Raw genomic sequence first — 17,898 nt, 5'->3', positions numbered from 1 at the left:
ATGACAGTGTATTAAGTTATTTCCCTGAGGAACAAATTGGCGCCGACCCACCGCACGCTCACACAATATTATCAGTTCACTTCTGGCATTATCAAAATAAAACAGACATCAAAACATAGAAAGTTATTCATGCTTAATTTAATTTGTCTGTTGTAGGCCTAAAGTAGGCTATAAAGGTTGTGCCAGTTAGTCAAACTCATTTCCTTTGCTGTGAAGTCACGGATTTAGCCTATGTTGGGACTCGACTTAAATATTAATAGATGCAAATGTTATGCCTACATTGCAAATATGGAAACTTTTGGACCGAATGAGAGATGCGCGAACCCAACGTGCGTACAATTTCAGTTTCGATACAAATAAATTCGTTTAGCCTTGGCGTTTAAATAGGCTAAATCTTGTTTGTAATAAAGAGCACAAAAGGCTTTAGGCTACTGTATATTTTTTATTATAGCCTACATGGCTACTTATTTTTTTAAATCTTGTTTTCTGAATACCATTTATTGGCTTTGTCATAAAGTAAGGGGAAGTAAAATTTGCATAGCCTACATGTAGTGTTTACAATTTTAAGGTTGTATTTTATTTACCGGCCTTTTACACTATTGCTGAATAGACTAATAAAAAAACGTATTGGAACTGTGAACTATAGTAACTCAGTCACCTTATGTTGTTCTAAAGGCTTACCTTCTTTTTTCGGAACACACACACACACACACACACACACACACACACACACACACACACACACACACACACACACACACACACACACACACACACACACACACATAAAGTCCTGCTCGCAGTTGCCCATTTAATGTCATGGTGGATTTAAAAAAAGAAAAAGAAAACAAATCAAGCCGATGCAAATCTGTCGTAAAATAACCCAAGCAGACCAAAATGACAAGTTATTACCTTTATGAAAATCTTGTGTTGCAGACCTGTGTGCGAGTGAGCAGTATAAAAAATATAATAATGAATAGGCATGTAGCCTAATTGGTGCATGCTACTTTAATTTTGACATTCAATCGCATATCAGACGCAGACTATCCAAATTTTTTAATGTGAATTATGAATGCTCTCCAAAAGTCACAATCTCTGGATTGTGGTTGTTTGGCTGGTAATTATGAACCGGTTGTTTGGATTTTATTATTGGCAGTTAAGTCTTTAGTATGGTCTATATGTAAAAGTCATATTAAACGCATCTTTTCTCCCCTTAACCAATCAGCTTCTTCTATTGCCATAGTTTAGCCTGCATTACCATATGAACTCTGATTGGATGGCTGAGAGTACTCATGTTTATGTAATAATCTGCTTGAAAGAAGATATCTCCTAATATTTCCTTACTAGTTCCTTATGAGGTTGAAGATATCTACAAATTAATAGATACTAGTAGCTATTCTGTTTTTATATCATCTATTAATTTATGACAAGTAAGTATTCCAATTTTGAATAGTATCTTTTTAAATATTACTAGTACTTATTCATTAGATACTAGTACTTATTCATTAGATACTAGTACCTATTAATTAGATACTAGTACTTATTAATTAGCTACTAGTACTTATTCAATAGATACTAGTTCCTATTAATTAGATACTAGTATTTATTCCTAATGTTACTAGTAACTATTCTTATCTTACTAGTCACAACTGCTTTTTTACTAGTCTTGTTATGACTAGTCAGAACGGCCACTGTATAGTTCAATTAAAAATCTTACTAGTAAAATAAAAAATTGTACTAGTAACAGTTGGAATAAATACTAGTATCTAATAATAGATACTAGTATCAATTGAATAAGTACTAGTATCTATTGAATAAGTACTAGTATCTAATGAATAAGTACTAGTATCTAATAAACAAGTACTAGTATCTAATGAATAAGTACTAGTATCTATTGAATGAGTACTAGTAGCTAATTGATAAGTATTAGTATCTAATTAATAGGTACTAGTATCTAATGAATAAGTACTAGTATCTAATGAATAAGTACTAGTATCTAATGAATAAGTACTAGTATCTATTGAATAAGTACTAGTAGCTAATGAATAAGTACTAGTATCTAAAAAATAAGTACCAGTACCTAAAGAATAACTACCATTATCTAATATATATGTACTAGTCACAATTGGAATAGATACTAGTCAGAACTGAATAGTTGATATCTAAATGACAGATCTCCATAGAAGTCAATGGCAAAAAATTTTTTTGTTACTATTAACAAAAAAATAGTTACTAGTGACTATCGAAATAAGTACTAGTATCTAATGAATAAGTACTAGTATCTAATTAATAAGTACTAGTATCTATTTAATAGGTACTAGTATCTAATGAATAAGTACTAGTATCTAATGAATAAGTAATAGTAACTAATGAATAAGTACTAGTATCTATTGAATAAGTACTAGTAACTAATAAATAAGCACTAGTATCTAATAAATAAGGACTAGTATCTAATGAATAAGTACTAGTATCTAATAAATAAGGACTAATATCTAATGAATAAGTACTAGTATCTAATAAATAAGGACTAGTAACTAATGAATAAGTACTAGTATCTTTAAAAAGGTACTAGTACCTTAAGAATAAGCACTAGTATCTAAAGAAAAGGCACTAGTAGCTAAATAATAAGCACTAGTAGCTAATGAATAAGTACAAGTACTTAATGGAATAGATACTAGTATCTAAAAAATAAGTACTAGTAGCATGAAAATAGAGACTAGTTGGTTAAAATGATTAAATGTTAAAACGGCTTGCCATAATGGTCCTTTGATTGATATTTAGCATGGTACTGCATGATTGTATTCATATTATATTCATATATAGTATTTAAGGCCGTTCACACCAGGGACGATACCTATAACAATAACTATAAATAGTTCTAAAACTCTTTCTAAATATATAAGAGTGCCCACCACAACTATAACAATAACTGCTCAGAGAAAGAATACCACTGGAAACACTTTCAAAACGACCCCCCCCCCCCCCCCCCCCCCCCCCCGCTGATGAACGATAAAAACATTGACAGCCAATCAGAATCCATCTTGCTGTAACGAGCTCGAGCATTTAAAGCGGCAGACAACAAAACTTCAGCGCGCGCTTAGAACAAACAGAACGATATTGTGCGTTGGTGTGGACGCTATAGTTATCATTATCTTGATAGTTTTCGTATTGTGTGTGAACGGGCTTTTACATGCCACTCCAGTCCAAAGTACCCATAACATTCAATATTTTACCATAAAAAGTACGGAGATACTAGTGTCCAAAAAGCTGTGGCACAACACATGTAAATCTGTACATGGAAAACTAAGGGTTGACAGAACTAAAAATGATAATGAAAATACATTCATCCCTCTTTTATTCTTTATTTGAAGAAAATACAAATGAACAAACAATCTAAATAAAACAAAACATGTGCGTTGTTCTCACGGACCATAGAGACCCATTTACTGCTGTCTGAAAACATTTCAACATTACTCGAATACACATTTCTGATTTTAAATATAAAATTCTACAGTATGAACTCAAAATCTATTTCTGGAATATATATTAATTGTAATGCAATAGGACAAATTTAATCCAACGGATTTCTATTAGATACACTGTTTTTCTAACTTTAATTCAATTTATTTGTGTCTCACTAGATTCTATGAAATCCATATTTAATATCATACAGCTGGAATATATTTATACAATGATAATGAAATCATAAACTTAGTATAAACCTCTTCAGCATATTTTTGTATTTCCTTCTCTGAATAGGGTTTCACATACACATGCATGAATCTTATCTAAACACGCAGCAAATGAGCTCAGCAGTTTCAAACTGGCCCAGCTCTGTAGATCTAATTGAAGAATCTTGAGTGAAATCCAAGGTCTGAATGACTCACGCGTAATGTGGGTTTGGAAACGCGCGTCACTTGCTGCGTTGGTAAAGTATGTAAAAATATCATACATCTGTGAGCCTCGTGTGTTTGGAAAACTGCCAATGATGCTGCGCTTGTGACTCAGATCGTATCTCATCGTAAGTGTGAGGACAAACACGGTTTGTGTGTGTTTGATCAGCCGGATGCTTCAGGTTCATGTGAGGGATGTGACACGCGACGGGATCCGTCCAAATCCAGGTCTCACTCGCCTGGGGTGCAAGTAGAACAAGGATGATGCTTCTACTCAAACACACATATATAAGAAACAAGTGGAAAACATATATAAAGATGAGTTTAAAGTTGAAATCATGTCAAACAGTCATTTGATTAAGGAAGAGCATCTCTCGGCATCACAGTACTCACAGTTAGGCCGAGGGGTCAGAATTAGAGGGGGTTGGACAACATGCTGGACGGGCTGAAGGTTTCACTGGCTCCAGAGGAATATTCACTGAAGGGAGGGAGTCTTTGGGACGCTTTGATTGGGAGAAGACGACACCATTGCAACAGACAATATGCATGCAGGCACACTAACACTCAAAAGTTTGGGATGTTTTAATCAGAAATGTTTCTTGAGCAGCAAATCAGCATATTAGAATGATGTCTGAAGGATCATGTGACACTGAAGACTGGAGTAAATTCAGCTTTGATCACAAGAATAGATTACATTTTAAAATATTTTTAAATAGAAAACAGTTATATTCAATTATAATAATATTGTACTAAATTACTGTTTTTACTGTATTTTTTAACAAATAAATGCAGCTTTGGTGAGCAGAAGACTTCAATCAAAAACATAAAAAAATCTCAACAACCCCAAACATTTGAGCGGTAGTGTGTATTTTATAAGTGTACGTACCCAGGGTCCAAAATTAACTTGAAGCTGTGTTGTGCTGCCAGCTTTTCTATAATAGACTGTTTGTATTGCTTTGATTCAATGTGCTTACATTAGATGAAGATTTAGCGATATTGAAATTTAAATCATGCAGTTCCTACCAAAGTTGGCCAGTAAGAGTTTAATTTACTCACAAAGGCCAAGTGTTAATTTTGGACCCTGAATTAATGAATATTTCAGCACTGTACAAATGACCACAAACTATACAATAAAGGCAGGCTGTAATAAAGGACAAGAGGACAACTCTGGCAATGCTAGACTCTGCTTGTGTTGCACATTAGGGAAAATATAGCAGGGACTTAAATGGTAAATAAGTGTTATACAGTGCCTTTTCAGCAACACTGTGGAATTAAAAGATAAAATATGAAAGATTAAATCCCAACACACACACACAAACAACATAAGATCATCTCTGTGTTCATGAGTGTATCAGCATGATAACATCTCACACATCTGTTTGTTCTTACCTCTTCATCGCTGTTGTTGTGTTCATCCGCTTTGGCATTTTTCTTCTCTTTCTTTTTCTTCTCATCCTCCTTCTTCTTCTTGTCCTTGTCAGGCAGGATGTCGTCGAGCCAGGCCAGGTCATGCTGAGAGAAGACCAGGTCCAACACCTTCCTCACGACCATCAGGCCCAGAATCTGACGGAGGACGGAGGAACAAGTCACATGGCATTTGTGCAAGCGAATAGTATTCAAATACAAAAACTGAATGGCAAACTAATAATCTGTATAAACTAATAATAATTCCAATACCCTGTGAATAGAAAATAAAGCCTATTTTAGAACTGTTTAAATGTTTTTACACTGACATTTTCATAAAAATTAAGCATCTTTTCAACAACTTTTTTTTTTCAACAAATAATTTTTCAGAATAAAAATAAAATACATAAAATACACACTACATGCTAATATTCTGAAAGAGTCATATATGGGTAAAGGTCAGGTCATATTTCATTGCAAAATAAAATAAAAATAAATAGAAAAACAAAAAAGCCTATTTTAAGATCTTTTAGATTTTTTTTTTGCTGTTAGATCTGACGAACACTCCAGGTCATATTTTATCATGTCACATCATTTATCATATCATAAATTAATAAAAATAAAATAAAATAAAATAAAATTATTATAAGCCTATTTTAAGATCTTTTATCATTATTTTCAGAATAAAAATAAAATATTTTGCATAGAGAAAATAAAACCTATTTTAGAAACATTAAGTTTCTAGAAACATTTTGTATTTTTTTTTTTTGTTGCATTATGACATTATTTTCATGAAAATTAAGAATATTTTCAGATTTGTTTCTTTATATTTTGGGGTGAAATATGACCTAAACATCCCTTCATGAGATTCACCTAAAAACCACATCAGCTTTTGTTTTAAACACATTTCTAGTGATTGGTCCAGAGAAGCAGAATATGTGGAGAACTCGCACCATGACAGGGAAGATGATGGCGGCCACAGTGGACTTGAGGATCCAGAGGATGGCCAAGCAGACGATCTGCACCAGGGTGAAGAGATGTACGCGCCGCAGGGGTACGTGCCGCAGGAACGCGAAATCTGGCTGGTGCTTGGCTGGCATGAGGTACAGCTTCATCCTCTCCCAAAACTAAGTAGAAAAGTAAAATCTACTGAAGGAGCCTATATATACATACATATGTAATAGTTTAAGGTCGTTTTTTAACCCAGTATTATTTCTTTTCCAAACAAAAGACTTGGTGTGTAGTTCACACCTGCATTTATAATACTTTATGTTTTTTTTTAAAGCTTGACTGTTTAAATAATCCTCCATTTTTGTTGTATGGAAATGACCAGCTTAGATATTCTCCTTTTACTGTATGCTTCACAAAAGGAAGAATGTAATACAGGCTCGTAACATGAGGAAAAACATTTTAAGTGCCCCAATTATTCTATTTTAAAGGTTTCTAATTTTGTTTTGGAGTCTCCTGCAGTGGGTTTACATGCATCCAGGTTAAAAAAAAACACTTGAATTTTCTTATAATATACATTGCGGTATCAGCTCTTTTCTAACAGTGACTAAAACGGTTTGATAAGAGCCTACTTTGCTCTGATTGGTCAGACGACCCAGTCTGTTGTGATTGGTCTACTCTGCTCTGATTGGTCAGACGGCCCAGTCTGTTGTGTTTGGTCTACTCTGCTCTGATTGGTCAGACGGCCCAATCTGTTGTGATTTGTCTACTTTGCTCTGATTGGTCAGGCGGCCCACTCTGTTGTGATTGGTCTACTCTGCTCTGATTGGTCAGACGACCCAGTCTGTTGTGATTGATCTACTCTGCTCTGATTGGTCAGACGGCCCAGTGTGTTGTGATTGGTCTACTCTGCTCTGATTGGACAGGCGGCCCAGTCTGTTGTGTTTGGTCTACTCTGCTCTGATTGGTCAGACGGCCCAATCTGTTGTGATTGGTCTACTTTGCTCTGATTGGTCAGGCGGCCCACTCTGTTGTGATTGGTCTACTCTGCTCTGATTGGTCAGACGACCCAGTCTGTTGGGATTGATCTACTCTGCTCTGATTGGTCAGACGGCCCAATCTGTTGTGATTGGTCTACTTTGCTCTGATTGGTCAGGCGGCCCACTCTGTTGTGATTGGTCTACTCTGCTCTGATTGGTCAGACGACCCAGTCTGTTGTGATTGATCTACTCTGCTCTGATTGGTCAGACGGCCCAGTGTGTTGTGATTGGTCTACTCTGCTCTGATTGGACAGGCGGCCCAGTCTGTTGTGTTTGGTCTACTCTGCTCTGATTGGTCAGACGGCCCAATCTGTTGTGATTGGTCTACTTTGCTCTGATTGGTCAGGCGGCCCACTCTGTTGTGATTGGTCTACTCTGCTCTGATTGGTCAGACGACCCAGTCTGTTGTGATTGATCTACTCTGCTCTGATTGGTCAGACGGCCCAGTGTGTTGTGATTGGTCTACTCTGCTCTGATTGGTCAGACGGCCCAGTCTGTTGTGATTGGTCTACTCTGCTCTGATTGGTCAGACGGCCCAGTCTGTTGTGATTGGTCTACTCTGCTCTGATTGGTCAGGCGGCCCAGTCTGTTGTGATTAGTCTACTCTGCTCTGATTGGTCAGACGGCCCAATCTGTTGTGATTGGTCTACTCTGCTCTGATTGGTCAGGCGGCCCACTCTGTTGTGATTGGTCTACTCTGCTCTGATTGGTCAGATGACTCAGTCTGTTGTGATTGGTCTACTCTGCTCTGATTGGTCAGGCGGCTCACTCTGTTGTGATTGGTCTACTCTGGTCTGATTGGTCAGATGACTCAGTCTGTTGTGATTGGTCTACTCTGCTCTGATTGGTCAGATGACTCAGTCTGTTGTGATTGGTCTACTCTGCTCTGATTGGTCAGACAGCCCAGTCTGTTGTGATTGATCTACTCTGCTCTGATTGGTCAGATGGCCCAGTCTGTTGTGATTGGTCTACTCTGCTCTGATTGGTCAGACGGCCCAGTCTGTTGTGATTGGTCTACTCTGCTCTGATTGGTCAGACGGCCCAGTCTGTTGTGCTTGGTTTACTCTGATCTGATTGGTCAGGCGGCCCAGTCTGTTGTGATTGGTCTACTCTGCTCTGATTGGTCAGACGGCCCAGTCTGTTGTGGTTGGTTTACTCTGATCTGATTGGTCAGGCGGCCCACTCTGTTGCGATTGGTCTACTCTGCTCTGATTGGTCAGACGATCCAGTCTGTTGTGATTGGTCTACTCTGTTCTGATTGGTCAGACGGCCCAGTCTGTTGTGATTGGTCTACTCTGCTCTGATTGGTCAGACGGCCCAGTCTGTTGTGATTGGTCTACTCTGCTCTGATTGGTCAGGCGGCCCAGTCTGTTGTGATTGGTCTACTCTGCTCTGATTGGTCAGACGGCCCAATCTGTTGTGATTGGTCTACTCTGCTCTGATTGGTCAGGCGGCCCACTCTGTTGTGATTGGTCTACTCTGCTCTGATTGGTCAGACGGCCCAGTCTGTTGTGATTGGTCTACTCTGCTCTGATTGGTCAGACGGCCCAGTCTGTTGTGATTGGTCTACTCTGCTCTGATTGGTCAGACGAACCAGTCTGTTGTGATTGGTCTACTCTGCTCTGATTGGTCAGACGGCCCAGTCTGTTGTGATTGGTCTACTCTGCTCTGATTGGACAGGCGGCCCAGTCTGTTGTGTTTGGTCTACTTTGCTCTGATTGGTCAGGCGGCCCACTCTGTTGTGATTGGTCTACTCTGCTCTGATTGGTCAGACGACCCAGTCTGTTGTGGTTGATCTACTCTGCTCTGATTGGTCAGACAGCCCAGTGTGTTGTGATTGGTCTACTCTGCTCTGATTGGTCAGACGGCCCAGTCTGTTGTGATTGGTCTACTCTGCTCTGATTGGACAGGCGGACCAGTCTGTTGTGTTTGGTCTACTCTGCTCTGATTGGTCAGACGGCCCAATCTGTTGTGATTGGTCTACTTTGCTCTGATTGGTCAGGCGGCCCACTCTGTTGTGATTGGTCTACTCTGCTCTGATTGGTCAGACGACCCAGTCTGTTGTGATTGATCTACTCTGCTCTGATTGGTCAGACGGCCCAGTGTGTTGTAATTGGTCTACTCTGCTCTGATTGGTCAGACGGCCCAGTCTGTTGTGATTGGTCTACTCTGCTCTGATTGGTCAGGCGGCCCAGTCTGTTGTGATTAGTCTACTCTGCTCTGATTGGTCAGACGGCCCAATCTGTTGTGATTGGTCTACTCTGCTCTGATTGGTCAGGCGGCCCACTCTGTTGTGATTGGTCTACTCTGCTCTGGTTGGTCAGATGACTTAGTCTGTTGTGATTGGTCTACTCTGCTCTGATTGGTCAGGCGGCTCACTCTGTTGTGATTGGTCTATTCTGGTCTGATTGGTCAGATGACTCAGTCTGTTGTGATTGGTCTACTCTGCTCTGATTGGTCAGGCGGCCCACTCTGTCATGATTGGTCTACTCTGCTCTGATTGGTCAGATGACTCAGTCTGTTGTGATTGGTCTACACTGCTCTGATTGGTCAGACACCCTAGTCTGTTGTGATTGATCTACTCTGCTCTGATTGGTCAGATGGCCCAGTCTGTTGTGATTGGTCTACTCTGCCCTGATTGGTCAGACGACCAAGTCTGTTGTGATTGGTCTACTCTGCTCTGATTGGTCAGACGGCCCAGTCTGTTGTGGTTGGTTTACTCTGATCTGATTGGTCAGGCGGCCCACTCTGTTGTGATTGGTCTACTCTGCTCTGATTGGTCAGACGACCCAGTCAGTTGTGATTTGTCTACTCTCCTCTGATTGGTCAGACGGCCCAATCTGTTGTGATTGGTCTACTCTGCTCTGATTGGTCAGGCGGCCCACTCTGTTGTGATTGGTCTACTCTGCTCTGATTGGTCAGATGACTCAGTCTGTTGTGATTGGTCTACTCTGCTCTGATTGGTCAGGCGGCTCACTCTGTTGTGATTGGTCTATTCTGGTCTGATTGGTCAGATGACTCAGTCTGTTGTGATTGGTCTACTCTGCTCTGATTGGTCAGGCGGCCCACTCTGTTGTGATTGGTCTACTCTGCTCTGATTGGTCAGATGACTCAGTCTGTTGTGATTGGTCTACTCTGCTCTGATTGGTCAGACAGCCCAGTCTGTTGTGATTGATCTACTCTGCTCTGATTGGTCAGATGGCCCAGTCTGTTGTGATTGGTCTACTCTGCTCTGATTGGTCAGACGGCCCAGTCTGTTGTGATTGGTCTACTCTGCTCTGATTGGTCAGACGGCCCAGTCTGTTGTGGTTGGTTTACTCTGATCTGATTGGTCAGGCGGCCCACTCTGTTGTGATTGGTCTACTCTGCTCTGATTGGTCAGACGACCCAGTCTGTTGTGATTGGTCTACTCTCCTCTGATTGGTCAGACGGCCCAGTCTGTTGTGGTTGGTTTACTCTGATCTGATTGGTCAGGCGGCCCAGTCTGTTGTGATTGGTCTACTCTGCTCTGATTGGTCAGACGACCCAGTCTGTTGTGATTGGTCTACTCTGCTCTGATTGGTCAGACGACCCAGTCTGTTGTGATTGGTCTACTCTGCTCTGATTGGTCAGACGACCCAGTCTGTTGTGATTGGTCTACTCTGCTCTGATTGGTCAGACGGCCCAGTCTGTTTTGGTTGGTTTACTCTGATCTGATTGGTCAGGCGGCCCAATCTGTTGCGATTGGTCTACTCTGCTCTGATTGGTCAGACGGCCCAGTCTGTTGTGATTGGTCTACTCTGTTCTGATTGGTCAGACGGCCCAGTCTGTTGTGATTGGTCTACTCTGCTCTGATTGGTCATAAGGCCCAGTCTGTTGTGATTGGTCTACTCTGCTCTGATTGGTCAGGCGGCCCAGTCTGTTGTGATTGGTCTACTCTGCTCTGATTGGTTATACGGCCCAATCTGTTGTGATTGGTCTACTCTGCTCTGATTGGTCAGGCGGCCCACTCTGTTGTGATTGCTCTACTCTGCTCTGATTGGTCAGACGGCCCAGTCTGTTGTGATTGATCTACTCTGCTCTGATTGGTCAGACGGCCCAGTCTGTTGTGATTGGTCTACTCTGCTCTGATTGGTCAGATGACCCAGTCTGTTCTGATTGGTCTACTCAGCTCTGATTGGTCAGACGGCCCAGTCTGTTGTGGTTGGTTTACTCTGCTCTGATTGGTCAGACGGCCCAGTCTGTTGTGGTTGGTTTACTCTGCTCTGATTGGTCAGACGGCCCAGTCTGTTGTGATTGGTCTACTCTGCTCTGATTGGTCAGACGGCACAGTCTGTTGTGATTTGTCTACCGCTTGCAGTGTGGTCAGAAACGAAACGGCCATTACCATAACTGAACTTCAGATCCCTAGCGCTTAATACACAGTGATACGAACAGTAACGATGGCATCGGTTTTACCGTATCAATTCCAGTTCGAGTCCTCATCCTTTGGAAGAGCGTGTAAAGCAGATTTGCTTTTTTAGGGCAGAAAACAGCGTCTTCTCTACATGTCGACAACACAAACTGAACTCTTCCAGTCTCCGCTACAACTACAGTGTTTGAGGGTCAAATTAGATGTTGTTTGCTTGCAGCCAACGAAAATCACAGGCAGGCATTATGCAAATTTGTAACAAACCTACGTAGGTAGGGACAGGAATTCTTTTAGGACACAATAATTTTATTTGTCGTGCACTTTGATCTTTGAAACTTTGCAGACCTTTTACATCCACAAACAGCTATATCACACACTGCATGAAAGGTAATATTCGAAAAAGCATAATAGGGGCACTTTCATTTTTGGGGGAACCATTCGTTTAATACAGCAGAGCAGCGATCTGAAATGTTTTTACAGAGTGAAGTTTACCTGAATGCCATGGAGAGAAGCGACACCCATGTACAGGAACACACCATACAACACAGGCATAGGGATGTACTGTGCAGAAATACAAACAATTATTTATACAGCTTCTAAATTGCACTAAAGCCCTATTCAGATGGTTATTGTTTCTCATGGGCACGTCTGTAAAAATACACATTCATGGCACCTCAGTGCTAAAAATGCCTGCATTTGTTTGGCGATTTTTTCACGGTGAAGTTTTTGCTGCTCACATGTTCAGTCACATGATTGACAACTGTAAACAAAATGTCTGTTATTGCTTGGACAGTTAATATATTCATATTTAATTTAATAATAGAAAAATAATATTTTTCATTATTTGAATATTTAAATATATTTAAAAATAAGACAATTTACACGCTACAGTTTCAATGGTTATGCTGCCTTCACGTGCTAAAGGAAATATTTTGTAAATACGAGTTTCCTAGTCAGAAATTGGACATTCTCAAGTCATATTTACAACTGGGAAACTCTGAGATAATTTTGATACCCAAGTTACCGAGTTGGTATGCCATAAACTTTAAACAAGAACGATTTCTGATGTGACTGCTATTCTTTATTAGTTTTTTCAACAGTACCTACATTGCTAGTCTTTTTGTTAAACCAGAGCCTATTTACATATATGAATAATAATTTGAAGCATATTGTATGTATACACAGCGAAAATAGCCTGCATTTGACAGAAATTCCAGAATCTAGATAGCGCGGTGAATGTTTATATGGTTGCCAATGAATGGTGACGCTACATTTTATCCAAAATTAAATATCTTTAATAAAGTTTGGCTTTAATAAGATTTCCCCAAGAAATAGGCAAGAAAAAACCTGGGCTGCGTTTCTAAAAAGCATTGTAAGCCCCAATGGTCTCTATGATCAACAGCTCACAAATGCTTTTGAGAAACGTCTCAGTCCTGGTGTCATCTGTGATTCCATTTCTCTGACAACAAAACACATGAACCCCAGGAGCTCGTAATCATGACTTCAGAAGTGGGAAGTAGGCAATTTTTGAAAGCAAGTGAAGGCAGCATTAATTAGCCTGGGGATTTATACATGGGTGGTGAGAGAAAAACACAGACATTCTAGATTCGGGCGGTAATAAAACTACATGTAAGACTAAATGTTCAATAATATTAATATTCAGCAATATTACTGATTTGACGGCACTGAGACTATTATGACATCACTGTTTTCTGCACAGCTGCTTTAAAGCTGAACTGAACTCATTTCAGAATTGATGTACTTTACACAGTTATTGTACCGAAATGAATCCACAATGAACTGATTTCAAAAGAATAATGACTGTCTTTTCAGAGCTGCTTTATTTGAATTGAATTCTGTTTGCATCATCGAATCATTATTTTCCTGTTTATCACTGTAAAGCTGCTTTTTATAAAGTGCTATAGAAATAAAGATGACTTGACTTGAATTGTTGCAATTACCTTACATCCCCATGAGGCACAATTACTGTCCAAATAGAGCTCAAGTGACAAAAAACAAGCATGATTTTATAAAAGTAAAGTGCAGTTTTGATTACCTGTAGTACTGGTGCAAGGAAGACAGACACTCCAGTGAGGACAAACACCAATATCCCTGTGAATCTCTGTTCCCTACGATAAACAGAAACGGAATAATTCTCATACTGATATTTACGCTTAAATCCACAAAAAAGGCCTTGCTTTGACTTACCGTACACCAAGAAACTGTGGCTGCTCACCAGGAGCACTTGACTCACTTTCCATCCTCAGAGAGTCGATGTGGGCGATGGAAATGACCGTGGCTGCTACGTACCAGGGTAAACCCATGAAGGAGCAGACGGCCATGAGGATGCCCACCCAGAACAGGTCCAGGTGATAACCACAACCTTTCTGCTCCAGGGAAAATGGGGAAAAGACATTGTCCAATGCTAGATGGAACAACACATTACTGTTTATAGACATGCATGCATATTACATAATCATAATTCAACATCATGGTGCTGAGGGATTGCAGTTGGTCACCAGTGGGTGCAAGCCAGTGTTATTTTAGAATTATTTATATACTATTATAGTATTATAAGTGTTAATAATTTTGTTACGTGCTTTGGTAATTTTTATGTTTTTTATATATTTAGTTTTATTTCAGTTTTAATAATCTTATACTCAGGTCAGGTCAGGCTTTCTGGAAGCTTGCTACTGGTAACATGTAAACCAGTACCACCTGTTCCATGGTCAAGCCACCGGCGACTAATCTGGTGAACTCACTGGCCCGCATAGGGAGTGAGAGGGTGGGTAGACACCCTGGCGGGACAAACACAACACCTATCCTTAAGGGCGCATGCACCTAGGGTCTTGCGTCCATCTACCCAGCCGGCAGCCTGCTGCCTTCCAGTCACGTCCCTGTAAAGACAAAGGCTAAGGGAGTCAACCCTAACAGAAAATCCAGGTGTGTCGTCAGCCTGTGAGGGCATTTGGATGGGGTATTGTCTTTGCCTAAACTTTTGGTCAGACACTGCGACTGCTAAGCTGCTCTCTCTCGTCTTGGATTCTCCTTACCAGGTGGGCAAACTTAGCAGAAGAGAGGGGCTCACTGGCAACTAGCAAAACCCAGTGAATCCTTAACAGATATTGCTAGCACTCCTTCAAAAAACTATGAAATCTCACAGAAAAAGAAAATCATACCTGCAGGACGTCGCCCAGGTTAAAAAGGTCCACCATAAATCCATCAACATGAAATTCGCAAAATGGAACATCAGAACCATGCTTGACAGAAAAGAAGCTAACAGACCCGAGAGACGTTCAGCTATAATCTCTCGTGAACTAATAAAATATAAGATAGACATTGCGCTTCTGAGCGAGGTACGGTTTCCTGAGTCAGGCAGTATTAGGGAAGAAAGTGGCTACACAATATACTGGAGTGGGAAGCCATCAGGGCAAAGAAGTGAGGCTGGTGTTGCTCTCGCAGTATCAAATCACTTAAACCCGAAGCTGATACAGGACCCAAAACCTGTAAATGACAGGATCATGACCCTCAGACTGCCGTTAACAAACAATCGGAATTGTACCCTGATCGCGACATATGCACCAACAATGATGAACAGCCCGGAGATAATCAAAACTTTCTACACCCAACTGCACCAAGTTCTAAGGGCAATCCCAAACTCTGACAAGATCATCCTACTAGACGACTTCAATGCCAGGGTAGGCCAAGACAGCACCACATGGCTGAAAGTCCTTGGGAAGTTCGGAACAGGTAAGGTTAACTCTAATGGTGAGCTTTTCCTCTCACTATGCACAGAGTTTAAACTTGCCATCACCAATACAATCTTCAAACACAAAGCTGCGCACAAGAACTCATGGATGCACCCGCGCTCACACCACTGGCACCTGATTGACTTCATTGTCACTCGCCAGCGTGACATGGAGGACTTCTTGGATACCAGAGCCATGCGTGGGGCAAACTGCAGCACAGACCACATATTGATAGTGTCGACAACCCGTCTAAAGATAAGGAAGATGATATACAAATTTAAACGGCCAATAAAAAGCTGGACGTCCTCAAACTAAAGCGTAACGATGTAAGGGAAGTTTTTGAAGCAGCTCTAAATGAAAGACTGACGGACCCAACTGTTACAGTCTCTATGGACGAAACTTGGAACTCATTCAAATCCGTCGTCTATGAGACAGCAAAGATGACATCTGGGATCGCACGCCAGAGAAACGAAGACTGGTTCGATGAGAATGATGAGGAGCTCAGCAAACTCATAAAAACAAGAAATGAGGCAAGAAACAAAGTGCTGAATAGAAACACCAAATCGGCCAAAGCAGAACTCAGGAAGCACTCTAATCTAGTGCAGAGAGCTGAAAAATTATTGGTGGTGGCAAAAAAGGCAGTGGAGCTACAACAACTGGCAGACATGAATTATAGAAAAGAATTTTACCAGAGCATGAAAGCAGTATGGGGTCCGCGGATCAACTACCCCGATCAACTTCTCGCTATTGAGAATGCAACCCTACTAAGTGAAAAGCAGGACCTACTGAACAGATGCACTGAACACTTTAGCAGTCTATTAAAGGGCACCTATTATGCTCCTTTTTACAAGATGTAATATTGGTCTCGGGTGTCCCCAGAATGTATTTGTGAAGTTTAAGCAAAACAACCCCACAGTTAATTTATTATAACTATTTTAAAATGTCATTTTGGGGGCCTGTTTTAAAAAAAAGCTTTTTTGGTGTGTCGCACCTTAAATATAAATGAGCTGCATATCCCCGCCCAGCGTTTGGATGAGGGCGTAATTTGCAAACAACAGTCGGTAGAAGCAGAATGGCAGAGAGTGAGAGACCCGCTGTTTTGTATGGCATTCAGCCGTACATGTTTGAACCGGAATCATCAGACCCAGATGATGAAGAGACTCCGGCAGAAGAAACACAAATGACAATGGACCAAGACGTCTCGGAATGGTTATTTCATACATTTATGTACGTTATAGAGTTGTAATCGCGTCCCCTTTGCAATTATGGATGTGCAACACACACACAGACACACACAAACTGTGATAACGTTGGCGCAATTTTTTGAAACTACAAACACAAATACTGTGATAACATTTGCTACGTACAAACGAAATTACATTTATGCGAGGGACAACCCACCAACGACGACAACAACTTTAGACGCATTTGTTGTTGAATTGGCTGACATCGACTGAAATGACTATTTGCTCAAAAATCATAAAATACACTTACTTCTACTGGAGGTGACGTTGGATCGCGAACAGTAGGCAACGATCCACACTTGAGGATTAACTTTGAAGCAAGACCTGCTTTCGTTCACAAAACAGTCAGTCAGAAAATGATTCGCGCAAACATAAACGTATTTTGGAAGTTTAAGTGGCGCCTTTAATTCGTAAATAAAATCCATCCACTGCGTTTTCAGTGGCTCTGATGTCGGAAGTAAGTGAAAACTACTATGTACATTATTACATCCCACAACAGAACAGTTATGTTTCTTAGGAGACATTTTCGACAAGGCAGCACAAATCGTCGGAACACTGGTTGTGTTGAAACAATGGAGGATGGTGAACAGATCACCGAGGGCGGGGTCTATGCCAAAACCACAGTGTCAATCAAACCACGTCGGTGGGGCTTGCGCAATTCTACTTCACACTGCACCGAATCTTAGAACAGCTCATTCTGAGACAGTGCTTATGATTTATTGAGATTGTAAAAAAAACACTGGGTGGATTTTTATCATTCTAGGGTGGTTTTGCTCACACACTGCCAACACACATTTATGTTCAAACACCATGTAAAAGTGAATTTTGCATAATAGGTGCCCTTTACATGTCGCACAGATGTCGACCAACATGTGACGGATACTATTCCTCAAGCACCTACTCAGCAATGGATGGATGCCCACCCTACCATTGATGAAGTCCATAAAGCTGTGAATTTGCTAAGTAGTGGTAAGGCCCCAGGTGCTGACCGAATCCATCCTGAGATAATCCAGCAAGGTGGCACCAAACTACTAGATGCACTGCACAAGATCATAACTGCAGCATGGGACTCCCGATCTGTCCCACAAGACTGGAGGGACGCACAACTGATTACCATTTTCAAGAAAGGCGACAGATGTGTATGTGGGAACTATCGAGGCATCTCACTTCTCTCTATTCCAGGAAAAGTATTTGCCAGAATTCTCCTCAACAGACTAGCAACGCATGCTG

General features: G+C 40.7%; 1 protein-coding gene across 9 annotated transcripts in view; it reads right to left on the bottom strand.

The window, feature by feature from the left end:
* Positions 1-3,338: 3,338 nt before the first annotated feature.
* Positions 3,339-17,898, bottom strand: part of slc4a5b (solute carrier family 4 member 5b) — a 61,643-nt gene continuing 47,083 nt past the window's right edge. For 5 of the 9 annotated variants that reach the window (XM_077243579.1, XM_077243584.1, XM_077243581.1 and 2 more), the window contains 7 exons: positions 13,884-14,062; positions 13,732-13,804; positions 12,168-12,236; positions 6,251-6,424; positions 5,283-5,456; positions 4,287-4,396; positions 4,022-4,163 (listed from right to left, as the gene is read on the bottom strand). In XM_077243579.1, the coding sequence (XP_077099694.1) occupies positions 4,289-4,396; positions 5,283-5,456; positions 6,251-6,424; positions 12,168-12,236; positions 13,732-13,804; positions 13,884-14,062 (777 nt within the window). In that variant the 3' untranslated portion in view covers positions 4,022-4,163; positions 4,287-4,288. Of the gene's footprint in view, positions 4,164-4,286; positions 4,397-5,143; positions 5,157-5,266; positions 5,457-6,250; positions 6,425-12,167; positions 12,237-13,731; positions 13,805-13,883; positions 14,063-17,898 lie in introns of all 9 variants that reach the window. The other 4 variants (XM_077243585.1, XM_077243587.1, XM_077243582.1 and 1 more) reach the window with 3 other exon arrangements.

The sequence above is a fragment of the Siphateles boraxobius genome, unplaced genomic scaffold (assembly GCF_051911475.1).
Source record: "Siphateles boraxobius isolate OS27281-9 unplaced genomic scaffold, OSU_SipBor_1 25, whole genome shotgun sequence".
Lineage (NCBI taxonomy): Eukaryota > Metazoa > Chordata > Actinopteri > Cypriniformes > Leuciscidae > Siphateles > Siphateles boraxobius.
The sequence above is the reverse complement of the archived record's forward strand: the minus strand, read 5'-3'. Positions and strand labels throughout refer to the sequence as shown.